A 26,779-nucleotide genomic window follows, 5' to 3' on the forward strand; every position below is an offset into this window, starting at 1 on the left:
ATCATAAGATCAATACATCAAGCTTTACTTCACCCAAGGGATAGGAAAAACAACTTTGCCAGGATACAGAATTTGCTAAATAAATAATGCAAGACTGCGATCAGCAAAAGTGCTGTCAAAACAAGACTTTTTTGTCTCAGGGGACAAGTAGCTTTTCCAGAGGGGATATGAAGCTAAACTCATAAAATGGGTTACAATATACAAACATTTATCAGTGGGTGAATGGGAAAAAAAAATCATATATACTGATGAATCAAAATTTGATATTCGTGGCAGGAAAAGTCGGGTGTATTTCGGGAGTGGAAAGGGAGAGAGAATGATACTGCTGTGCATCAAACTAACAGTGATATATAATGGCGAGAATATTCAAGTCTTGCTTTGTTTTTTTTTTGCATACTCTGGAGTTGAACACCTGCACTGAACTGACTCGATACTGACCAAGGAGAAGTATAGCTCCATTCTTCAGAGACTGTACTCTTTGGTTTGCATCTTTGTCGAGAAGGATTCATACCTCAGCAGGATGACAAACACCCCCCAACTACTTTAAGACCAAAGAAGATCAAGGAGTCTGTCATGGACTTTCCACAGTCACCTGACCTCTAATGCACCAAATAATAATGGGGGCACTTGAAGACAGAGAAGACCAAACATTCTGACAAGATGCTCTTTGGAGTTCCTCCACATGTAGTTGTTGTAATTTTAAAGTGAGGAGACTCTGACAGACCAAGAATAAACAAGAGGCTCATACCCAAAAGAGGATCTACTTTTACTTCATCCTGCATCATTCCCCAAACCTGAGTGATTCCAACCAAAGCAAGAAGTGGGATCCTGTTATTTGCCTGGCATCAGTGCTTGTTTCACTGTGCAATCACCTATGTGTTTTAGAAACACAAAAGCCTCAGAGGACACCCATCTCGTTCAGGAGATGGTACCAAGACAACAAGTCATTCACAGTGTAATATCCAAAGGGCCCATATAAATGCACTGGGACCCCCTCTCCTCTCACTCATTCCCCGAAGCCCAAGAGACACCACGCAGGGACCTCTCAGTGCTCTGAAGCTCCTTTCAAAACTCAACAAAGGGGAAACTGTTGATGCAGCAGGCTGGACTTGTGGAGCCTGTTGGAGCTGTGGAGTGGTGAAAGGGCTTTGACTGAAACTAAAACCTGAAAGTCTTTATTTTTGTTTGTATGTCAATCCAAGCTGGGCCACTTTGTTGTTGAGCTCCCCCCGAAAAGAACCCCAGAATGATCATTCATGACTGACATAATCTGTTATCACTTGTTGAATGATGTCAGTAACAAGGATGTGAAGAGAGCTTCCCGGACACAACTCAAACATTAACTCCTACGATTTGATGTGACAGTTAATCATAGTGTGAAGTCACAGTTGACTGGCTCAGTCATGCCAAGTGCTCAACTAAGTCACCTTTGAGTTTGTTTTCGTTTGAGAAATATGTCACTGAGTGTGTTCGAGTGGGATTCTTCATCTTAAGTCCATCTGTGTCTGTCATCACCTGTTCGCCTTGCATTTAAAGAAGCATTCTCATCCATTTTCATGCAGAGAAACTCTCTAAATGTTGTCTGGATAAGCACTCTTGATGGCACTGATAAAATGACTGAATTGTCAGGATAGCACTGTGAAGATTTGTGTTTTCAGCCCCTTCTTGCTGCATGCATATCCCTCTCTGCCATCCCCAGAGTATTAACTACATTTTTCAGCCTGCACTCACAGCGTACCAGAGTTCCTGCTGTTTCCACGGTGATTAAACTGTTGCATCTCCCTAATTGTCCATTACATTTGTTATGCAAAGGACGTATGTGTACATTTGTGGTGGAAATTTTGACTCCATAATTTGCATACTTTTCTTGGTATTTGACTGTATTTCATGATTATACCTCACTTCCCCTTTTCTCTTTTATCAGATTGTGCTTCATTTATGATAATGGCTGTCCCTGTCATCCGCCCTTCTTTCAAAGCAGAGGCAAGGCCATGACAGGCCCATCTTCAGTCACTGTCACTGGCTGTTGACAGGGAAAGCGATAGGGATCCTCTCTGACCCACCCTTGTGCAAATTGTCTGCTTCATATCCTCTGTGTTGGCTTTTGACCAAAATACCCACCACCACCACATTCTCCACCCTTCTAATGTTCTCCTGCTGAAAGGCTCAGCCCTCAAATCCCTTTGATTATAATTCCCGAGACCTCTGTGCTGTCTTGGCTCTCTCGATCTCTTGTTGCATCAAAAGGGCCTAACTGCCTCTGTAGTTTTAGCTTCATTCAAACTTAATGAAAAATACCATCTTATGCATAGACATGAATGATTAAAAAAGATCTCTCCGGTGTGTTGTCCTCTATGACAATCTTGTGTAGAAACTACAGTGGGCAGATGAGAGCAGATTGTACACTCACAAAGAGACTGTTGGGATTCCTGCCTACAGGCTTACTGAACCTCACAGCTTCAGTAACCTGCATGAAATCATACAGGCCACTTTCGAAAGAACACAGTTTAACCTGAAATAAGGGTTAATACGGATATCCCTTTCCATATCAGAGAAAATATAGGCAAAGTATGGAAGAGGTTGTATACTGATCTTTTCTTGTTGCCATGTAGACTTTCTCTGAAACCAAATGGCTGTACATGTGCTAATAACTTCTGATTAGTGTTGGCGTTTCTTGTCAATGTTTAAAGTGCAGGTCAGCGGGAGAATGAGGAAGGAGAACATGCAGCAGGGTAATATAGCACAATACAAGGGTACCAGTTCTATAATGAGTTCTATAATGTGTGTCTGCCGTGACCCCGAAGCAGCGGTGGCAATAATTATGCAGCGGGAGGCCGTGGAAACATTGGATTGTTTTATCCATAAGTCTAATGTCCCTGTAAACATATCTTCTACTCGACTGACAGTGTCGTATAGAGATTTTAAAAGGTCTGTAGTGTTACACTGCGGTTTAGATGAGATCAAGTGCTCAGTGAGGAAGTAGCTATGTGTCTTTTTATTGCACCTTTGCTCTTCTCTTTTTTCAGAGTAGTATGGTGTAGTGTTAACACTTGTCTGAAGCAGGAGACAGAGGAGATGGAAGCAAGTTTCCATCTAATGGGCAGAGTGGACAACTGGCTGGATGATTTCAGACAGATCATTCTCAATTAGTAGCAAGTTCCAAGGAGGTGTATGTCAAGGTTTAGAAGTGCACATGCACATGAACTGTTATCACATCACAAATTACACATGAAATAATCAATTATTTACAATTCGGACAGCTCAGAAAAAGGGGCAGATCTAGAAGTTTATTTTTTGTGAAATGGGAAGTTTTTTGACACTTTTCCCAACTTCCCAGGAAATATTTCATGGATCTGATGAAAAAAAACCAGTCACATTTAGGTAACTGATACCTGTAAATGTGTGTAATTGGGTGAGGCTTGAAGGAATTTAAGGGGACTCTTGGACCTTGGTAGAGGAATGTATCCAAGATGAACACGAATATGAATAACATTTGAACACTAACTGAAAGTTTCAGGATGTTTTCTCTTGAATAGAAATATAATTTCTTGGTTATAAATATAATTTATTACATTTATGGAGACAGAGCGCAACTGTTCCATCAAAACTATGAACTTTATCACGAACCAGATTTTGACTCAATTTTTACACAGGCTTTGGCATGTTGGTGAACCTTTGTAATATACACAATCCAAGTTATCCCTCTGAGCTAATGTGCGGTAACTATGCTGATTCTCTAGTGTGTCTGCTATTACACATTGACTGACCAAAAAGATGAAGAGCACTTGTCTCCAACGGACGATTGGAATCTTTTATTTTTCAGGGGCAGCCCTTATCAAAAGTTGACAGACATTGGGAGTGGTATATTCTGAACCATTTTTCATCTGCTGGTAAACCAGAAGAAATTTGTCTTGTTTTATCTTTCCACAACACATTTTCCCCTTGTGTGGCATGAACATCTCCATTGAAGTGTTTTTAATTTTATGTAATGGGATTTTATGTGAGTGTGTAGGGTTGTTTGTTGTGTTTTCAGTTTTCCACAAGTTCAAGGTGCAGGCACCAGGCCCAACCTGCAGAGCTAGAACAAGGCTGAGTGAACCACACTGGTTCATTATCCACATCATTCTTTGAAGATGATTGGCTAATCAAACCCTTACACTTCCTGAGCTTGCTGACGTTGGGAGCAGTCTCTCTCATGATTCCTATTCTGCTCTCACTCAGATGAACATCAGATGCCTGCTCTCTCTGGTGTACGTACAGGCGAGTGCTGCTCTCTGACCAGCCGGAGCTCCAGCGGAGCCAAAAAGCCTTTGAAGTTTAGTCTAATCAGCACCGCAGCTGCAGAGAGCTGGCGTAGAGGGGGCTGATGCTGGGTGGGGGGTGTTGGTTGTGTGAATGCAAATGTAACTAATATGAAAATGGATTATTATTCCATACAAAGCAGTACTCTGGGTATATCCACCCTTCTAAAAATAGCCTCCATTCATGAGTTGCTCATTTGAACTGCCATTATGTCAGTTTTCGAAGAAAGCTGTTGTTTCATTGTTCACTAAAATTTTGTTTTTGTTTGCCTTTTTAGGCAAGTTTAAGATTTCCCTTCATCTGTGTATAGTCTAGGCTACATCCACACTACTACATTTAAGCATAACTGTATTGTTAAAGGTTGCTGTCCACCCTACTATTTTTGTGCACCCACTGAGACGTTTGGAAACACTGCTATGCAGAGGACTGACAGTGCGAGGACCCTATTAGAATTGCTCCGATTATTTTAGTTTGAAATCTAACAAGTTGCTTTGTAGTATGGACAGACAAAACCTGATACGTGTGAAAACAGACATCATCATCCACATTCCCTTCTTAATGTCAGTTCCTTCATCGTAGATCCAAGGAAAGAAATCCCTCATCTTACTTTTCACGATTGTTGATTCTTGTTCATAGTATCACCTGTAATTAAAGCAATCTCCTTCCTGTTTACACTGGCACACACAAGCCCAGAGTGATCACATGAGTGATCACATGATATGTTTTCAGGTGTGTTCAAATTAATGCACACTATTACTGATGCAGAGATAAACCACCTGTGTGGATGGTGATCATTAAGGTATGGCTGTGGCCCTAGTCTTGCACTAGCCTCCTCGTCTCTAGGGATGTGGTACTCCCTAGACTATGCATTCATGCTGAACTGCTCATCATCCCTGGAGACTTGCCCTCTGCAGGCATTAGTATGGGCAGTTGAAGCGCACAGGCTTGCCTCTGATCCCTCTCTGCTGGTCCTGCACAACCCTGCTGCTGCACTTGTGTGTATTATGTGAATGGCATCGCTCCTAAGCCTTGAATCATCCTGACCATTTTCAAAGCAAATCTGACAGACGGTTGGAAATGCAGACCTGCCAGCAATGCTTTATTGTTGTAAACGGCAAAAACTCTGTAATGAAGGTTCACTGTTGCCTTAACAAAAGTGAGCTAGCACTAAGGGTGAGAAATGTCACAGCAGCTGAGGCTATTATTGCCATTGTGTTTGTGTAACTGTTTGCTAATGTCTCAAGTGGCTACACCTACTAATGGACATTTATAGTCCACTTGGACCAGTCGGTAACTTGATTTAGGTCACTCCCAGCAGCGAGTGATTCCTTGCCACAGATGATATTACAGTGAGGATGCCACTCATCCAGGGACTAATGCAGCAGCAGAGGAGGGGGTTGATCTGTTCCCCATACTTAGGAGCCCAAAGATCTTGACCTTAGAGTGGTTGTTCACTGTTAAGACCCACCCATTACTTAAGTATGGGTTTGGTTAGAGCTGCATTTAGACCATTAAAAACCATTCTCCATAACCACTCACAGTTGGCTTGGTTTTGGTGGAGAGGAAAGGAATGTTCTAGGTTAACCTCTGCTGCTTTCTTCAAATGCTTCATGTGATATGGTTTCTTAAAAAAAGTCGTATGATATTTTGAGCGATGAACCACTAAAAATGTCTGCAAAAGAGTTTGCCTTTCACGTATGAAGAATGCAGCAGGACTTTGTCTGGGTCACACAGAACAAGATATTAAATTCAGATGTGGAAAATAGTGTTTTTGTTCACAGCACAATGACACTGGCATCCGCCCTTCTTACTAAAAGCTCTTGAATCTCATTTGCCTTTCCAAGATGACATCTTCGTGGGCGTCTTCTATGTGTCTTTATCATCCTGTGATATTTGTATTCTTCCAGTTTCGTTTCTTGTGTTAGAAACGCCATCGACACACCTGCTTGCTCACTCGCAGTGTAGTTTCCAGACTTATTCCTGCTGCATTCTCACAGGAGCTCACTAGGACATTTCCCATATATTTACTCAGGGGACAGGCAGGAAAAGTCCTGGAAAATGGCGGGATAGCCCCTTCAGAAAGTTTCAGGAAAATGTCCGCAGTTCAGTGCAGAGTTCAGTGCATGTCTTTAACAGGCCATAGTGTTCACAACAGATAAATACATTCTCAAAGCTTTTGAGTACTTCACATTAATAAGAAGATGGATAATGTTGGAATTGAATAATACAATGTAAATGTACTTTTCAAACTAAATGCTTAGAGTTTACATTTTGACATTAATTTGGTTATTCCATCATTAGTAAGAATAAGTGTCAATTTATCATTAAAACTCAAGAAGGGCTAAAACAGTTGAGGTTAGGAAGCTGCTGAGACAATCAATCTGCACAAAAATCACGTGCTGCTGAAGGAAATTACAGCACTCAGGCTACAATGGGGACAATGAATACATGGTTTATGTGAATACCATCAGATAAGTAATTTTTCATTTCAATGAATCAGCAATTATTTTCTCAGTTAATCAGTAAATCTTATTTTCTCAATTGAATACGATGAAAATGTCCCATCACAATTTCTGAGAGCCCAAGTTTGTCTTTTTCTGACTAATGGTCCAAAATCCAAAGATAGTCTATGCACCATCACAGATAAATATTTGCACAGTCAATTTCTTTCAGTTTTCAATCAAGCAAGCAATTATCAAGATTGTGGCCAATAAGTTTTTTTTGTCAATTGACTAAAGATTCAATTGACTTACAGAATCTGTATTAAACATGTGACAGTGTATTGTGTATTGGCTACACAAACATGTTTACAGCAACAACAGGAGTCTTTTTAGATTGCCCTGAAGATACTGGGTGACACGAAGACCACCCAGGTGGGAGGGGTGTTGTTGTTAACTGGGTTTCTTGCTGGATCTCGTTCGCACAGACAAATGGTCTCCAGTCACTATCACACCACATAATGGCAAGTCCATAAACTTTTATGAGCCTCAAGGAGAAGTTAGCATGTTTATTGCTGGATCAAATGGCTGAATACAAAAGAAGCTTGTTGTAGTTTGTTGTCTTTGCGTTTGAACTTCTGGTCTGAGATATTGTTTCCACTTTTTCTGCAACTGGTTCCTTTTATTACAGACTTGAGTGTGGCTAGTTTGAAATCTGCTGAATGTTTGAGGTCTGGTATTGACTGTCAGCATAATTTGTTTTGTTCTCTTGGTGTCGTTAGTTCTGTGAACCAGGCTCTCTTCATACTGACCATAGACTGTATGTAAAGATGGTAGACCAAATAGTCTCAATAATTGCCTGGTTGCTGGGTGCAGTATAGATCATAAATTCCACCTTCTCCATGATAGTAGATGGGACATGGACCAAACTAAACAAATGTTTTTAGTTCCTATCGAACTTATGTTTTTTAAATGTACATTTTTCTGGTAAGTTTTAATTATTTAATTGAAAAAATGGGTGAAACATCATGATTAACAGCTGAGACTGGCATGCGATTGAGTGCCTCTGGACAGACTCTGGCTCCGATGCGCAAGATGGCTGCGTTTGTGGCTTCCTGTCTGGATAGTGGAAGGAAGTGGTGGATTTGTCATCTATCTTTCTGTGTGGGTTATGCTACTGAATTAAAAAGGACAAAATGATGTTGTCTTTCGCAGCTGACTAATTCCCTTCCCTCTGAAAAAAGAAAAAAATCTTCATTCTTAACAATAACAACAATTTTGTGGGTTAGTGTCAGAGTCGTTGCCACAGAAGCTTAAGGAGATGATCCTTTATTAATAATACTTTGTTGGCTGCTGTTGGCAGGATTGTAGTAAAGAGGGACCAGTGTTATTACTTGACACGCTGTTGAATACATAGCTATTCCAATTATTACCACTGACATTTCAAAAATAAACTTTAATTTAGTTTTCATGGCATTTATGCTCGATTAGTCTGTGCGATAGATGAGAGGGATACAGTGGAGAGTGCGCACAGGCCCAGCATAATTATGGAGTGGATAAGAGAAACTTTATTGACCCCATGCAGGGGAATAAAAGTGTCACATCTACAGGGGTACAGAAAAGATTCTTCAATAAGTAACTTCAAAAACGTATAATATAACAAAACTACAATAGAAGCTATTAAACCCAATTTACAGTTAAGATTAATTTAAAGTTGCTATCTAATAGCATCTGGAAATAACAAATACTTTTCCTCATTTACATTATGAATCAAAAGGTATTTTCAGTACTATTTCTTGTTCAGCAGATTCCTATCCTGTTAATATAGTTAAGATTTAGAATTTGAGTCAATAATATTCTTTATTTCCATGGTTGTCTTTGAGACCTTCTTGGTATTTCAGAGATTTCAAGGTATTTATTTTTTGGAGAACTAATACTCAATGCTCACCTAACCATGCAGTACAAATTTGACAGGACCGCGGCCCAGGCAGCAAAAATAAATAACTTGGTGCCCTGTTCCTCATTTTAATTTGCAGTAACTCGTATTTATATTTATCTGAAAATAGATATGATTTTGATTTGATTTAGTTTAACCAGTGAAATATTTACTTCATAAAACACTTGATTTAACCTCACACTTCAGGAAGGTATAGCTACAGCATGTGCTCATTAGACACAGCCATGAGGACATGGTTCGGCTGCTGTCGTATCTAATCCAGCTGAGTTTAGCATCCTGCTAGTGGACCGAGAGAGAGAGCGCTGAGCTTTGTTGACATATGACACACAGAGTATCCTTCAGCCTGCTTTACAGTAACAGCAGCAGTGTTGTTGATGAGCTGTCATGCATGTCTCTCCTCACGCAGAGCTTCCGGAGAACTGGACGGACACAAGGGAGACCCTACTGGAGGGTATGGTGTTCCAGCTCAAGTATCTGGGGGTAACGATGGTCGAGCAGCCAAAAGGAGAGGAGCTGTCCGCGGCTGCCGTCAAGAGGATAGTGGCTACGGTGAGAAAGACACACTTTAGCAGCAAAGACACTCACACACACACACACACACACGTGCATAACTTAAATAGATTTAATATGCAGACCTTCCAAAATCTTCTCATCATCATGCCTTGGTTAAAGAAACGAAGTTTCTCTGAAGCAGCCACATTACGTATATTCTCCCCATCATCACCTCAGTCACTTGAAAATTATAGTCAACACCCCCTACTCACTCTCAACCCACCCGAGGCCCAGATTGACATTTAGAGGAGGATGCAATTAGTTTGGACACTGTCACTCATCGCAGGGCTCAGCCGGCTTCAACATTGCAGAAAAGGGCTTAATGTTATTGGATCTGGCAGCTCGATGGATAACAAAGTTAGTGGTGGCAGAATGGGGGACTTGGGACATGTCTGGGAGTGATGCATGGAGAGGGAGGCAGAGGCTCTGGTTGGGCCTGATCTATTGGCTGCCCTTGGTTTCCCTCCAAAAAAGATTTTAGGAGGCTGAATGGGAGTTTTTTTTGAAAACTTTTCATTTTGTGGACCCAGTGTAAAATATTTTCTCAGGCCTTATTTAGAAAAGATTTAATTTACTCTCTTTATTTTCTCTGTTGTTTAAACTTGTTTAACTCAGATATGTTTTGTTTTGTTTGTGTTTAATTTCACAAAGTCTTTGGTAACTGGCTTATGTCAGACATATATTTTCATCAAGTCAACAACAAAGTATTTGTTTAGAAGTTCAGTTTAACCTGAACTTTTTCTTTTGAAACACTCGTGCAGTTCCTGTTCTCAACATGTCTGTTTGGAATTGCCTGTCGCAAAGCTGGTTGCAGCTTTCTTTCGGAATCTGTGAAAGTGACCTGCAGTAATAGAGCCACAGCGAGTAGAGACCGACTGCTGGACTGAAGTTCAGAGAAACTCAAAGCAGAACCCCAAACCACAGAATCTGTTGCAGTTGTAGTGAATGCATTGTTGTGGTGATCCACGTCACTTGCATTGATTAGTCCCTTGTTTATTTAAAGTTTACTTATATTGAATATATTGTGCGTCAAAATTGCACCAAATTACACACCGCATGGAAGCCACATTCAGACAGTGAGACATTTCTAGAATTATTTGATAGATTGAAGATTGATGGTAGGAATTGTGCTTTTTGACTGATTTGAATTACTATTTTTTTAACATAAATTCAAGGTTGTATTGATTGTTTCTCCTTTCCTTTGTGTCTCTCTTTTCACGTATTGTCTCCTTGTGGCCTCCGCCCTTTCTTTCTCATCCTTCTCTTTCCCATCTTTCAGGCCAAAGCAAGTGGAAAAAAACTTCAGAAAGTCACGTTATCGGTCTCCCCAAGAGGAATCATCCTTTACGACAGTGCCTCTAACCAGCTGATAGAAAACATCTCCATATACAGGTCAGTTTTTTTCCTCAGGCGACGTGTCAATGTTTCTCACACACTCCGTGTCCTGGACTGAACTGGGCTGCTCCGATTATTAAATACTCGCACCCTGAATTTAAAACAAAAAGTTGTTTTTCCTCTCTTGTTCTCATCCATCACTGGAGGAATGTGAGTTAAAGGGTGTGTGGTGCTACATAGCAGGGTTGTGTGTGTAGTGTGTGTGAGAGAGAGAAATGTAGACGGTCCATAAACTGTACATCTCATCAATCTCTACTACCATGGGACTCCCTCACAGCTGTACGCCTGAGCTTTCACCTTAGGTGTGACTGACTGACGCACACAGCCACGCTTGCTATTTCTCTCTCGTCCTCACTGCTAAATATCTACAGATATCACAAAGCTGTCTGACCTTCACTGGCCTTGAGCCTTTGAGCATAGCTCACTTTTCTAAAATCCCACATTTATGAGTCTTCATATGGAGGCAAAATGGGACTTTCCATCATTCAGCATGAATAGCGTCATTTTGAATCATTTTGTCTGAAACTTGGCATACTGCTCATCGACGGTTTTCTGATGTTATCCTAGAACAATTTTATTGACAAGTTGTTTTCCAGGGTGACCTTGGAAATCTGAGCCATTTCAAAGTAAAGCCTAAGTCCTCCCACCTGCTCAGCTTTGCATCACTTGTCATCGAATAACCGTTTCCTGGCTGAGCAAGTTTGAGGCAACTTCTCAGGCTCGCAGCAGTTATCAATAATTAAATCTAGTCTCTAAATCACTGAGCTTTTTTTTTTAGATTAAACTTGAGTAACCTCTCCAAAGAAGATGGGTAAAACAGAGGATACAATTAAGTTGATAAAATGTGTATGTTGCTGTTAATTGCTGTCACTGATGTTAAGGCTGCAGCCGATTATTATTTCTATCATCAAGTAATTATTGTTTTGATTATTTTTTTGGAGTAAGAAATATAAAGAAAAGAAAAATAATAGTTGTCTATCTTTGACTATTCTGCATTTTTTATTAATTAAAGTAATGGTGCTGAAAAATTATTCAGCTAATTCTATAATATAATTTCTTTATTGCTGTTAATTGATTTATGCTTTTGAAGTTTACTCCCCCAAATTTGTTTTACTGTAAAAACCACAGATGTTCTCAACAAAGCATTTTCTAAGTTGAAAATATAAAGGAGGGTTATAAATGTAAAGAGATAATTATAGATATGACCTGAGTGTTACAGTTGCCGCTGCTACAGCAACAGTTGACCGTGTTGGTCAAACCAGCAGGTCTAACTATTTCCCTTTAACCTCCCATTGTTTTGCTTTGCTTCCACTTTGCCTCATGTGTCTCGAAGTCTACGTCTACACTGATCGTTACGGCTCTACAGGTTATGTCTTAATTTCATATTTGTAGTGTAGCACGACTTGAGTATAAAAATACCGGATTCATCCAGCCCCACTTTTATGCGATGCCCGTTAAACACAGCACTGATAATGGATTCTGTCATTGAAGAATAAAGAAGAGTAATTAAAAGGCTGACTGGATGAGGTGGGTCCAGCTGTAACCTCAGGATGGTGTGAAGACATAAAGCAGCTGGTTGTGTGTTGCAGCCCATTGGAGCTCTCCTCCCCAGACATCTGCTGAGAAGCCGAATGACCAATAAAAGAAATGGATTTGCAGAGACACCCTATTTCCCTGACGATCCCACCCAAACGCTCGCCTCTAAATCTTGATTTTGTTGTGCGGAGCGCAGCTGTGATTCTAAAACCTCCTCAAAGTTTTTTGGCCTTACTTCCTTTTATTGACTCATTTATTCCAAACTCTATATTCCCTGGTCATGAGTTTACCAACGGTGTGTACACCACTGTGACGTTGGAGCACATTGTCAAGGGGGAAAAGAAGGACAGATGGCAGACATTTCTTACAGACTTCCTCCATCATTTTGGGTCTCCCTCGTCAACTGGCCGCTGATCCCATCACTTTGGTATCAGGGTTATGATGACATGGTGATCAAACCGTGGAGAAAAGCTATTTGTGAAGCATTACATCTTAATTTAAAACCCTGCTGTGCACCTGAGACCGACAAGCAAGGCGGATACCTCATAAATATGTGACACAGACAAATCTCACATCAACAGGTGACCTTTGACACCACAACAAGCCATGAAACATTGTCTTTGAAAGTTTTCATGTACCAGGCCCACTCTATAAGCTATAATTTAAAACTTGCATGAGTGTCAGGTGCACAAAGTGGGAGTGTAGTGACTTGTTTCAAAAGCAGAAAGGAATGGAATCTGTTTTGCGGAACAGCACAGATGTCCACTAGGTTCAGTTTTATGATGATGTTGGGCTCTGTACCTGTAGACAGCTGGGGGGGTGTTTGATCACGTGTAGAGCAGTGTGAGTGTGTGTGTGCAGCTGGCTTTAAGAATGCACAGGGTTTTTTTTCTCCTGTTACACGTTTTGGAGAAACAATCTGATTGCTGGGCGAGCTTAAGGGCTTAGTGCAGATGAAGTTGCATGATGGCCTGATCTGTAAAGACTCTCTCTAAAGTGTCAGTGTTTTTTATGAAAGTGTGTTGTCTTTTTCTATCAGAATATCATATTGCACAGCAGACAAGATGCACGACAAAGTGTTTGCCTACATTGTCCAGAGCCAACACAATGAGACCCTTGAGTGTCACGCCTTCCTCTGCACTAAGAAAAAAACGGTGAGTAAATAGGTTCGTCCCATTGAGTGTCAAGTGAGACAACAAATGTGTGTGTTCGTCTAACATAGTCCAGTAACTTGTTTAGGATCCAAATATTAGTTATTATCTTTATGGTTCATTTCATGCTTTTTTTTAAATTAAAAGAACACTTCCACACAACACTAAAATGTGTTAAATAGTTACATGACTGCATTTATTTTGCAGCTACATCCAGCAGCTGGTTAGCAGATTACATTTATCTGAAAATGTCTTTGAGTCAGTAATCAATGTATTATATCCGTAGACTAAATATAAAGATGGATGACATGATGTTGGGATGAAATGTCATGATTGACAACTCAGACTGACTCCTGGTTGGTAAACCATGTGTATTTGTGGGACCTTGAGACCGCGGCTACATCCGCTCCAACCAAAGCGACAGAGACAGTGTTCGTATCTGATGATTTTTTTTATTTTAGCCTTCATTTCTGGATAGTGGAGGTGGAGACATATCGTCCATCTTTAAATAAACAATCTATGGTTGTAACGCATTTTGCCTTGGTCAGGCACTGTGACTTATGAAGTCTTTTTTGTCATTGTGAGGTTGCCAGGCAACTAGCCCACTCCCATCCAATAAACAGTCCCTTACAGGACCCCCATGTTAAACCATGACCTGTTGTTTCTACACTCGAGGTTTTTGGACAGAACAAACATGTTGAGTAATGAGCTTTAGAGATGCTGGTAGGTGGATATTGTTACATCAGGACAGAGACTGTTGTTTTCCCTTGTTGTTAATCCTAAATTATTTGGCTAATGGCTGTGGTTTTATATTTAGCATACAGACATGAGAGCGCTATTGATCTTCTCATTTAACTCACGGCAAGACAGCAAATCAACTAATATCCTTAGTGTTAAAATACCCCTTCACTGACATTAGTTACATATAAATAAACGTACTGTTTAAAGTAAGGCGACAGGGTACAAATGCAGGCGTCAGATTCTTTATGCAGTGGGTACGTTCAGCTCTTGCTCCTGACAGATTGTGGAAAGCAGTAAATGCAGATGTCTTGAAAAGAGAACTTTAGAGAAATTGCATTGCCACTTTGAGTCCAGGCATTAAATCAGGAGACAGACCAGGGGTGAGAACATGTAGGGCGGGGGAGGCTGTCATCCTTCTCTTGGCATTCTCTCCATCCCTGGAGGTTTTCAAAACGAGTGAACCACTCCCTCCTCTTCCTTCCCCTCACTAATTTAGTTCTGGCCAGAAGGCCATGTATCCTCCCACTTACATAAACAACTTGTCACGGAGCCCCACGGAGTTCTCTTCCTCCTCATCCAGTGTCTGTGGAAGGAGAGTCCTCCTTGTGTTCGTGCTCACTTCCTGTTTTTATTGGGGTCACATTTCCCTCAACTTCCTGGAGTGTTTCCTTCCCGTGGATGAGAAGGCTGATTATTCATCTTTATTTCATTCTTCTGCTGTATCTGACCCATGTCTGTCTCTCTGCTTCCCTCCAACAGGCCCAGGCTGTAACCCTCACAGTGGCTCAGGCGTTTAGAGTGGCGTTTGAATTCTGGCAGGCTGCCAAGGAAGGTACGCATGGTCGCCCCCCTGACGACCAGAATGTGATGGATGAGTTTTCCCTCTCCTCCCCCACATATTTTTTTATTCTCTTCCTCTTACTGTACACAATCATTTTATCTTTCATCCTGAGGTTTTGCAGATGGCTTGGAAACATTTATCATTGGTTTTGACCTTGACTTATTTCCGAGGGGTCAATTGAGAACTGTTTGTCTGTTTCCATTGATTGGACCAGTTCCCCACACAGTTGTTAAATCACCAGAGACCAGACAGACCTGCTTTGGTCAGTGACACCTCTTTATTACAGAAAAGTCAGTCATGGTTAAAATCTCATCTAGGTATCGACTTGGGGGAGGGGAGTAGAGGAGTTGAGGTTAGCCCGGGGCAGAGGTGGGCTGAGTGGAGGAGATCAGCTCTGATAACAGGACTCTGATGTGCAGGAGCAGGGATTTTCCCTCAGTATTTGTTTTCATCTTTTACTACCAAAATCCTCATAATATATTTAGATTTTTCTTTTTAATGTCAAACTTGTAAAGCATTGAACCTCTTTGAAATTGTGATTGCCCTTAATAGCAGAGTACAGTGAGGAGATAAGCATGCAGTCAAAGTGCTGTGTAAAGGATGGTGACACACACACCTCAGCAGAACATGTATGTAATTTACCGCATGTATGACTCCAGTGTAAATGAGCAGTTCTCGCCACATGATTTGGGTTTCAGCACCACCACCCCTCTACATGTCTACTTGTAGGTGCTCTTTGAATTTTTTGATTATCCATTGTTGCCGTCTGTTTCGCTTTTGCACCTGGCACCCTTAATCCCACTCACCCCACACCCATTGAGGCATTTTCTCTTCCCTCTCCTCCCCCTATTCCAGCACTTGCTTCTGTTTATTATGAGGACCGTGGAGGAGGCAAGTGAAGGAAAGAAGGAAGGGGGGATGGGGACATGGATAGGGAGAGAGGGCAGGAGATGATCACAGGCAGGGGGGGGGCTGGGGATGGTGAGTGTGTAAGAGAGAGAGAAAGGAAAATGATTGTGTACGTGTGTCAGTGCGAGCTCAACCCCGACAGATTCAGTGTCAGTGCCATTGATCTCGTCTCATGTGCTGGCTAATTCAGGACTTTAGAGACTCACATGCTCATGTATGAACATTCTAACTGCTTCTTTCATTCACTCCACATTTCTACCCCTTCTTCTTCTACTTATTCATTGCCTTCCTCTTCGTCGCCATATTTGTTTTCTTTGTCTTCTGACCTCGACGTCTGTGTGGTGGTCTTCAGCTTCCTAGCCGTTTTCTTCATCGCCATCGTCTTCGTCATCTTCTGCATTGTCTTCTTCTTTTCCCTCTTCCTCCTCTTCTTTTTCTTCTGCTTCACCTTCTTCTGTGTTGTTTAAACCTGGTTTTTATTTGTGCACATTTCCATTTGCAAGTGGATTAGTTTTCCCAGGATCAAGGCCACAGGCTCCCACCTCACGCCTCTTTATTTGGATGTTATTTTTGAGCTGCATACTAAATCTGCTAAAGAGAGCGTGCTGCCTTTAACCTCACTATTTTTCTCAAACATTACACCACCTCATGTTATTTTCCCCTTTCCTTCTGTTCTTCACTTATGTGTGTCTTCATTTTCTAGTCGAGTCTTAATAAACAAAGCTGCTTTCTCCTGATTCAGTCAGATGTTACTGATGCGGCACTGGGAGTGGTTTATGGAGGGTTAAATGATGAATTTACTTTTCAAAAAGAAGTAGTGGCATTCTCTTGTGGTGGAGAAGAAGAAAGCGAGATAGGAAGTGTAAGAAAAATCCTTTCGAGTCTGTTTCATTAAAGTTACAAGACCCCTGAGAATTAGGGCAGGAAGAGGGGGGTATCATCTGTACGTCTGTCTAGTTTGCTGTGTCTGTCTCTGACAAACTCCTCTCTACCACCCACAGCGGCTCTCCATAGCCCACCACACATTCCTGACCCACATTCCTCCATATATTACAGCTCCCCATCTCTGTTCAGAAATCTGTGTTCATAGAAAATTCCCCGTAAACACCACAGTGAGCTTTGAACTTGCATATCTTTAAGTCAGTTCCGTGTTTGGCAGGAATTTGTTTCTCGACTCAATCTGAAAGCTACACACTGGAAAGGCCAGGGGGAGAAAATAGTTTCTTGGGGAATAATGCTGCTGTTACTTAGCTACCTGTACTCAGGGGAAATGAGATGTTTTCTTGTGCTGCCTTCTTTTGTCAGACCAAGGATTTTGATGAGATAAAAACTCTGCATTGCTATGAGAAGGACTTTTTAGGACAGACAGAAATGGACATTTGATCTATAGCCATCGAGTTACAGTTCATCAGCATCTCTGTTTCTCAGGGATCAGTAGAGCAGAAGGTCTTGTATTCTCCTGTGTGTCTTCTTGATTCGATTGAGCATCTGCCTCACTTTCACATCATGGGCCATATGGATATTTTAGACAATATTGGGTATTCGTAAGTAGACTAATTTTTTTTTTAACTTTTAGTACAATGAGTCAAAGCATTTTATCAATTTACATTTGTCTCTGCTGATATTTCAGAGCTCCAGGACAGGATATTCAGACCGAGACATATATATATATATATATATATCGAGAGGAGACATGTTAATGGATGCTTGATGACAATAATTGTATTGAAGGATGGTTGTGCCAAAAACTCTAAAATGAAAATATTATTAACTAGGTCTTTAAATTTAGGTAGGTCTTAATTATGCGCTTTTGAGATTAGATCTTTAAGAGAAATGTTTTTTGCAGCATGCATAGTTTGTTATGTCTCCATGTGTTGTAGTTCTTTCTTAACGAAACAGAAATTCTCACATTGCAATCAAATCACAAACAAGGAACCGATAACTGAGTCACACCCCGTCAGGATTTATCTCGGTACCCTCGGCTTGGCTGTGGGAAAGACTACAGCAACCTCCTGTCTCTGTCTGTAGTATGAGAGAAACTCAGTGTTTTCTAGGCTACTTCATCTTATGTTCTGTTATGAGGAAGTGTAAGTAATTTCAGGATATGCCGTCACATGTCTTGAATTTCATTCATTATGGTCTTAAAAAGGTCTTTAAAAAGTCTTATGTGTAACTTTCTGAAACCCACAGAAGCCCTGAAAGCTGAACGTTTTTGATACTCTGCGGATTCACAGGCCAACACATTCCGACGGGGTTAGGGTTATTCCAAGAGGTGTAGCTGAAAGGAGAATTAAAAAATGAAAAGGAGATGGAGCGGTGTACCACAACACACACACAGGGGCTTGCGACATGTTCCTGTGCAACGAGTGCAAGACGTGGTACTGTTGCACATGGGTGTTGCCCAACTGTAACATCAGCCACTCAGTTCTGGTTGTGGACTTTTGTTTGTGTGTCATATCCTTTTTCCTCTTTCATGTCTTATTGCAGATGAGTCAAATAACCTGTTCTTGTAAATTTACATCAGAGGCTACTGCTTTGTTTACAGTCAGATTTTGACTGTCAGAGTACCACAATATGTCAGGATGATTTGAAGATCTGAATCTAACGGATCAACCTGTCCTAGAAATCGTCCTGGTTGTTGCTGAAGCTATAAGCATAGCACGCTACATAAATTAGTCCCACTCTGGCCCTGTTCACACCTGGTATTAGCATCCGTTCTGAAAGCTTTGTTCACACCTGAATGTATCTCCTGTGACCACTTGTGATCAGATCTCACTCCCTCGCTCCATATGAAAAAAACACATCTCATTGGTGTTTGCTACCAACGAATTGTGGGCTTTTACCCAGTCTGAGTTTACAGATGTGTCCAATGAAAATGTTTGTGTGTGTCCGTGCAAGAAAGAGAAAAGTCGAGCAAGCTGAGTCAGGAGGGGCTGAATGAATGAATCCACACAGCAATGAAGAAAGATTTTACCACTCTAAGAAAAGTCAGTCAATTATTATGTGGTGATCAGTGTTGATATTGTGGCAGAGGCTAAAAACAAATCATGGTATGGTCAATGAGAAGCTTAAAAAGCTGTCGATCCTTAATATGCGGCCTGGGTTGGATGTGAATACTGGGTCTGATGGTATCTCTCTGAGGTAGACGTATTTTTAGTCTAAGATTAACTTTCATCACAAGAGCAACTCTGCAATGCTTTGATAAACACAGGCCATGCAGCTTCTCTACAGTTTAAGAGCAGCGTTTTGTACAAAATGCAGTCATTGCTGTTTTCATTTGCACTTACTGACCTGCACTCTTTTAAACCACTTTCTTAGCAGGTACAAATGTTTTGGAGTGAGCAGAGCCAATTATCTGTCTGACCCAGACGCTCTCTCTTCTCTCTTTAAAGTCTGCTCTCACTGTACTTACTGCTGTGTGAAGTGTGTTACAATCTCTACAGCCCAGGCAAGCCCTCTGAGTTTCAGCCGACAGATGGCTTGAGTAATGGCCTCAACCTTATCTGCCAATATACTGCTGCTAATTTGTTTGCACACATTATACGCTTTGTTAGCAAAACATTCAGTTGCTAGAAAACAGTTCCCTTCAGCGTTGAACTGCGAGGGCATTCAAACAGTCGTTACATGTTCCTGAATTGCACCACCACTGGCTTAACTGACTGCTCTCTTATTTTTTTTTCTTTTTGTTATCCTCGACACACAGAGAAAGAGAAACGAGTGAAGTCGGGCTCAGATGGGGAAGGAGCCAGCAACTCCCAGTCAGAGAGCTCGGCAAGCCTGGGCAGCCTAAAGGGAGGAGGTGAGTCATCACATCTCTCTCTCTCTCTCACGCTCACTGTCACTGCATCTGTAGCCTCAGGGGATGGAAGAGTGGAAGAGTGTTCAGCCACTTGTCAAAGGTTGGCCTATATTAAGGCTGCAGGTCAGCTGAAAACAATCTGCATTCTATTGGTTATTCTTTCTCACTGACATCGCCACCATGAGCTGCCCATGACATTTTTCAGTGATTATATCTGATGGCAATTGTAATGATGATGCTCTCCTTAAGACGGAAATATTAAATCCTCCTCGCCGTGTCATGGATTCCTCCAAAACAAATCTTCTATCCTGATGACATTTAATCACAACAAAGAACTTTCCATGATTGCAAGTTCATATTCTGCCTGACGATGCTTGTGTATAAAGCTGAGTGTAAAGAGGCCCACATTTTCTTATGACCCAGTTGTTCTATCAGATTTCCTTTGTTTCCAGGACATCAGTTCAAGGGTCATGCCTTCTAAACATGCTGCAGAAATCCACTGTGCCAGAAAACCCTTAGGCATGATTACCTCCACATATTGTCCGGGGCCGAAGATCAGGGGCATCTTATCGCTTGTGGCTCAATGGCTGTTCACTTATTTTTCTCATCATGCTTTCTTCTTTGTTTGTTTTGTGTGTGTGTTCGCCTTTTTCCTGTCACAATTTATTTGTCGACGGCCGCTGTTGCCCTGATTTCAGGCATTCACTGAAGTCTGCACATTTTCTGCAGCAGAAAATGTTATGTGCGGCCTGTCCCCATGATGCCACCCCTTGGCTGGATGCTCTGGAGATTTTCCTGCATCTGATTCTGAGAATCTCCTCCCGTGTTCTTCATATGTGAAAGACAAACTCCAGAAAATGCCTGGACCCAATTTTCAACAGTTCATGTCTTAAAACCGGCTTTAAACAGCAACATCTGCAAACATCTGCTGTGCATGGAGCTTCCTCATCTCCCTGGTGGCCAGGTGGCTTCCAGCCAGAGAGGGATCTCTGTAAATCTGTTCTGATGCTTTATATGGGGCTGTGGCCCTGGACGTGTAGCTTTTTATGACCATCACAGGTTTTAAGGATGATGAGGCTCAACAAAGTTGGAAACAGATTCTCGTAACTGAGTGGCTTGGTGAGCATTTTTTAGTCCATTATCCCACTGACCATTCTGCGGATCTTTTTAGCTGCCAGTGGACAGGATTTCTGTAAAGCAAAGTGGCGTAATCATACAGCAGAGCCATGCATGGAGCGGTGGAGGCACGTGAGTGCCTTTTTGAAATGAGCCGAGCATTTCTCTGCTGACAGAGGTTTTTTACTGGCTGCCCTAAAGCAGTGATTGGGGACAGCAGAGCTTTGTAGCTGTCAGAAGGTTACATTTATGTAGTCTTCACTGTGAGTCAGAGGGACTCTCAGGATCACTGGTGTTGTCAGGGGTGATTCAGCTTTATTCATGAGACATGATACGTTCCACTATCTGCCGGCACCAGGCCTCTCACAGTGCACACATAATGTAAATACCACTTTCTCCTGAGTTAGTCTTGATTTTTAGGTTTTACTTCTTCAGAATACTAATTTTCAACAGTTTCATTTATATACTTAAAGGTCCAGTGTGTAAGATTTAGGTGAAAGGGAACTATTGGCAGCAATTTAATGTAGAATAATCCTTATGATGTTTTCACTAGTTCATTTCATCTAAATTGTATGAATTGTAGTTTTCTTTACCCCCTTTATATTTAAATACTTTATATTTACATTGAGGGGACCCTCTCTACAGAGGCCGCCATGTTTTTTACATTAGTCCAGACTTGACAAACTAAACACCTTTTGAGTTTTTATGACAATTAACTATCAGCACTTGATATCACTCAACTCTACACACTGTACCTTTAATGTAAAAAAACAAAAAAACAATTTAAAAACAATTTCCCAGTATGTGAAGTGACATCTTTACATCTCTGATATTTCCTTTACTGTCCTACATGACAGTACTTTCTGTACCTGTTTCAAGATGAAGATTAAGATTCCTCTTTATGGTCCCACACACAGCATGCAACATGCAAACATGGGGAAATTTGACCTCTGTATTTAACCCATCCGTGTGAACGGAGCACACACGGAACACACTCTCAAGTTTCTGTTGACTTAATCCATTAATATGATTTTACAAGGTTTTTATTGTTATTGTAGGACCGACTGATGCAACGTTTTATACCGTAGTGTGCTGGAATAGTTGCATGAATAGCTGTAGCATCACAGAAGCATCTAGGCAGCATCTCTGCAGCAGACACGCTCCCTGTGTGAATAACAGACGTGCAAAATGCATCAGCTAAGCGATGCGGCCATCACATATCATCTCTGGTCCAGGCCTAAGAAAAGCAGCATCATCTCCCATTTGAAAAGCTGGAAACACTAAATATTTGGTGTTTTTGCTTGAACTATTACAGACAAAATGGTAATTTATTTTTTGATCAACTAATTGATTTATTGCTGCATCCATCCATGCATCCATTTTCCTCCGCTTATCCGGGATCAGGTCATCGAGGCAGCCGGCTAAGCAGGATGCTTTTGATGCCCTCTCCCAAACCACACTTGCCAGCTCCTCCTGGGGTTACTGAGGTGTTCCCAGGTCAGATGAGATATGTCGTCTGTCACCCTGACTAGATGCCTGAACCACCTCAACTGGCCCTTTTTTACATGAATGAGCAGCAACTCTACTCCGAGCTCCCCATGGATGTCTGCTCTCCTCAACCTATCGCTTTCAAGGCTGAACCCAGCTATTGACAGAGAAAGAAGAGTCGAGTGGCTTGCTGGTTGTTTGCTCCCAGAGCCCCAAACTTCCACATGAACCTCAGCTTTTAACTTCAAGGCGTTACCAACCTTGAGCCGTCCCTCCCTCTTTTCCCCCATGAACCACAGTCAGTGCCACAATACTGGCTTTTTCATAACAGCAGAAAACTATAAATGCCTTTGAGCCTATGTTGACAGAGAGGCTGAGGAGGTCAGTTAAGGATCAGTAGTTTCAGGACTGAAGTGTGTGCACAACAAAGCATCAGAAGAGGCATTGAAGTTTTACTGTTCTGAACTTCTGCCAAAAGACTTGACAGGAATGAGTGTTGACACGTATTATTGACACACATTTATCACCGGGCGAGGCCATTACTCACCAATCACGTTAGAGATCAGCGAGTCAGGAGGTTACACCAGGCTCGCTCATCACAGAGTGACAATCCCCACATGGCTGCTTTAATGAGACACATTAGAGCCTCAATAAGAAAACCATAATGACTACCATGGCATTATACTTTGAGCACGCATGCTGCTGTTTACTGCTGCGTGACTGATAATCGCAGGAGCCGATCAAATTGTCATTTGGAGCAAATGAGTCATTATTATTATGACCGCCACCATTAGTGAATTCTTAGGCCTGTGCAGGAAGTACATGTAATGGGAGATTTGAAAGGTTTATTTATGTGTTTTTCTTCCCTCGTCTGCTTCATGTTACAGAGGCGGCCACAGGGAAACTTCTGGACCTGGCTGAGGGAGCCAACATGGCACAGGTCCACTCAGGGACCAAACAGGCGGAATCGGATTCCTTTATGGAGCATAACCACGCAACGGAGAACAACAATACTGTTTGGGTAAGACAGAAGTCTGGCTGCTCAGTATGTTTCAGCTGTTCGGGCTTGATAAGAAAGGAAAAGAAGGATACCATGCAGGAAACATTGACTAAGTGCCTGGTGATGTTCTGTACCTGTTCATGGGAGCTGCAGTGCTGCTGCTCAGAGTTAGACAATAGCCTATTGAAGAGAAGTGGCCTTATCAAATGGTCACATAGCTGGAGTGGGTGTGGGGCCGCGAGTAGCCTCCTGAGACCATTACAGCTTAGAGAAAAGTGTGTGTGTGAGTGAGTGAGTGAGTGTGTGTGTGTGTGTGTGTTAATGTAACATAATGAATCACTGTTTTACTGATCATCTCTCAAGAAAACAAACTTTAACCAACTTGTGTGTGTTCTCTGTGGCAGGAGTTGGAGGACGGTCTGGACGAGGCTTTCTCAAGGTGAGAACCAGTGAACCAGGATGTTGATTATTTTTTCTTTCCCGAACACCCAGTCTCTGCTAAACAGCCACACAAGCTGCTGCTCTGGAAATAGCCACCTGCGGTTTGGGCTGCTCTCATAATAAACACTACCTCTCCCTGCACTCGCCTCAACCCAGTGCTCTCCCACAGACAGGAGACGGGCTCAGCTTACAGGCCCTGGCACGGTCGACGAGCCTCCATGATTCACGCTGATTTTGTAGGGCTCCATTTACCATCGTCTCAGGCCCACACACTGATTTCACATGAGCTCTGGAAGCATGTGATTAGCAGAGGGACACGTTGCTTGGTATTTACACCACAAAACCACAGGAAAGTAACTTATTTTTGTAGCACAAAAAAAATGTGGGAAAAAAAAATGGAAATCTATAGCATAGATAAGCTCTTATAAGTTTCATGTCTAAGGTTGATGGGAAAGTCCATTGTCTGAGCCGAATTCCTTTAAACTCTCCCGATGTCGTCAACAAACTGGAGAATGAAGCTTGAGTCCAGTGTGATTAATGTTTCAGTTTAGCGCATATCAGCAGCACTCAGAGAAGCTGTGCTGGTCTCCAGATATTTCTCCTGAAACACCGTAATTCAACCTTGTATGAGTAGATATATATTTCCTTTGGCTCTGATGGGCTCTGACCTTCTAGTTCCCATGCGTCTGTTTAGCTAAAGAAGAGAATGGACTCCACATTCTCTGTAATCAGGCGTTAAGAGGCCGTTTTGGCTGTTATCAGATGGATATTTGTCTGCTCACACTTTAATTACACCTTAATGCCATTAATCTCCTATGCTGTGATTAATGAGGAAGCTCCCAGTGCGAGCAGAGACAGATCCACATGTAGATTTATGGAAGTAAAGGAAGATCAAGGTGCCGTAGAAGACGATTAGAGACAATTCAAGATTCTTTGAATGAGACTATAACAGAATGACAGTGTCTGTAATATCACTATAGCTAATAGTTGGTGTGTGACACGCACACACTTCAGCATGACGATTGACACAAGGTTCGGATAGAGTGACTGTTTATAGCTGAGTAACGTAAATATGCCCCGTCGTCCCCCATATCATTTTAGATAAAGACAGATTAACAGATTGGTGGACAAAGGGCGTAATTCTGTTAATCTCTATTGATCTTGAGAATCGACTACATCACACACAGATACGTTGAGATTGGGAAAGATTATTTTCCTCATCCTTCATTTTTTTCTAGTCACAGATTATTCTGTCCTACATTTTATCGTGTCAATGTAAACAGCCTGGAGATTTGTAACACGCAGCATCACAAAAACATTTGCTCGCTCACTGACCCGCCTGACTTTTAATAATTAAGAGTATGTTATTAGTGTTTTTATGAGTGACATTTGAATTCTCTTCAATGAGCAGTTTAACCCATGTATCTTGTGCTGTGAACTGCAGATGAATTCAAACGCTGTTCCTCATGTTGTTTATTTGTGAGACTGCACTGCCACCTGCTGGCTGAGCTCTGGTCACTGCTCTAGATGTAGAATCCTCTCACGTGCCTGGTCATCAAGATCATCAGTAGGATACATGTTTTCTGTCCTGCACAGAGGAGATAGATCTTTCAAGGTTGTCGCCCTCTGTAGGTCAAACTGAACATTCACTTTTAATTTTTATCAGGTAGTTCAGAACAGTAAAATCTTTTGCCTGACTTGTGATGTTTCCTCTGCACCCTCAGCCGCAGTCTGGATAGCTTTGAATCCTACTCAGGTAACAACATCATATATGGATCTAGTGACTTCCACCTCATTGTCCCTCAGTCGACCCAACATTCAAGTCTGCTCATCTGCCTTAATGCCAGTGTCCCACCGGATTGATGGAGACACGTGTGCTTTCACATTTTCATTTAAAGGCCACATACCATTTACATGCTGTAGCTCAGAACCTTTGTTTGACTTCATTCCACTGTTGGGTGTATCCCTGAAAGATGACGGTCTCTGCCACTGAACCTGATTAGTCCTCCGTTTGTGATTAGACGTTCGTGAATGATCTGATTCTTTTTCAATGGCTCTTTGGTAAGAATGAAAGGAAACAGAGTCGTGTTGTACTTGAGGTCTTCTTTTTAAAATGTTAAAGCCGCGTGAAAAAGAGCACTGAGTAGAGTGCATACCTCTGCCAAGGCCCGACATTCAAACTGTATTCAATTTCACACAAGCATAGATATCAGTTCCCTGAATCATTTTTATCTCTAAGATCCATGAAATATTCCCTGGAAAAATGGGGAAAATTACAAAAATACCCCAGTAACTAACTGGATTGGCACTTGAAGAGAGCATACCTCCACCAAGGCTATTGCCCTAGCTCGCTATGTTAAAGAAAGTGGGGAATAAATCCCTGGATCTGCCTGTTTATCCAGATCCACTCCAATATTACTGCCTTCTTCCTCGAGTCATTCTTCACCCCTCCCCAAAATTTCATGGGAATCAGTTCTGTAGATTTTGAGTAATCCTGCTAACCAACAAATGAAATGAAAACAAACTCCTTGGTGGAGGTAATTATTTAAAGGACGCTTTATAAGTTATTATTATTATTAACAATGACAAGATTTCCATCTCTGAGAAGGGCACTTCTCACCCCTTTAAGGTGTTTGCCCCACTGACGTTCCAATCTTATTATTTCTCTAACAGTGGTTTAATATCTATGTGAAGGTGTTCATCATCTAAGTGAGTGGTTACTTTAAACCCAAGATTGTATTTTACATGTGTAATGTTTACGATGCAGGTCATTGATATTAGGTCAAGCAATACAAGTAATTTGGTACTGTTAGACGTAGTGCACACATGCAGAAAGAAATCGGTGTTATCCTGGTGATTATATCAGGCATAGCATGAGTGACCCCCGCCCCCGTAAACCAAAGAACGACAAGTCATAGGATCCGGCTTCCTTCCAAAAACTTGAATTCCCATCACTGTCCCCCAGTGTCTTCATCACAAATGTTTTGTGTCTCTCTGCCTCACACTCATCAGCTTTGTCTCCTAGTGAGAGACATCACTAATTAAGTTGTTGTGTGTTCTGTATGTGCTGTGAAAGCATGGTGTTACTATTTTATTAACTAGTCATTACTAGT

The 26,779-nt window shown here is 41.6% G+C and overlaps 1 protein-coding gene across 2 annotated transcripts in view; it reads left to right on the forward strand.

The window, feature by feature from the left end:
• Window positions 1-26,779, forward strand: part of ldlrap1b (low density lipoprotein receptor adaptor protein 1b) — a 37,177-nt gene that overhangs the window by 8,942 nt on the left and 1,456 nt on the right. The window contains exons 2-9 of one of the 2 annotated variants that reach the window (XM_069535605.1): window positions 9,104-9,246; window positions 10,529-10,641; window positions 13,220-13,334; window positions 14,832-14,904; window positions 19,526-19,621; window positions 23,113-23,246; window positions 23,630-23,664; window positions 25,391-25,422. In XM_069535605.1, the coding sequence (XP_069391706.1) occupies window positions 9,104-9,246; window positions 10,529-10,641; window positions 13,220-13,334; window positions 14,832-14,904; window positions 19,526-19,621; window positions 23,113-23,246; window positions 23,630-23,664; window positions 25,391-25,422 (741 nt within the window). The remainder of the gene's footprint in view (window positions 1-9,103; window positions 9,247-10,528; window positions 10,642-13,219; window positions 13,335-14,831; window positions 14,905-19,525; window positions 19,622-23,112; window positions 23,247-23,629; window positions 23,665-25,390; window positions 25,423-26,779) is intronic. The other variant, XM_020085169.2, reaches the window with a different exon arrangement.

Source organism: Paralichthys olivaceus, chromosome 12, assembly GCF_024713975.1.
Source record: "Paralichthys olivaceus isolate ysfri-2021 chromosome 12, ASM2471397v2, whole genome shotgun sequence".
NCBI classification, from domain to species: Eukaryota; Metazoa; Chordata; class Actinopteri; order Pleuronectiformes; family Paralichthyidae; genus Paralichthys; species Paralichthys olivaceus.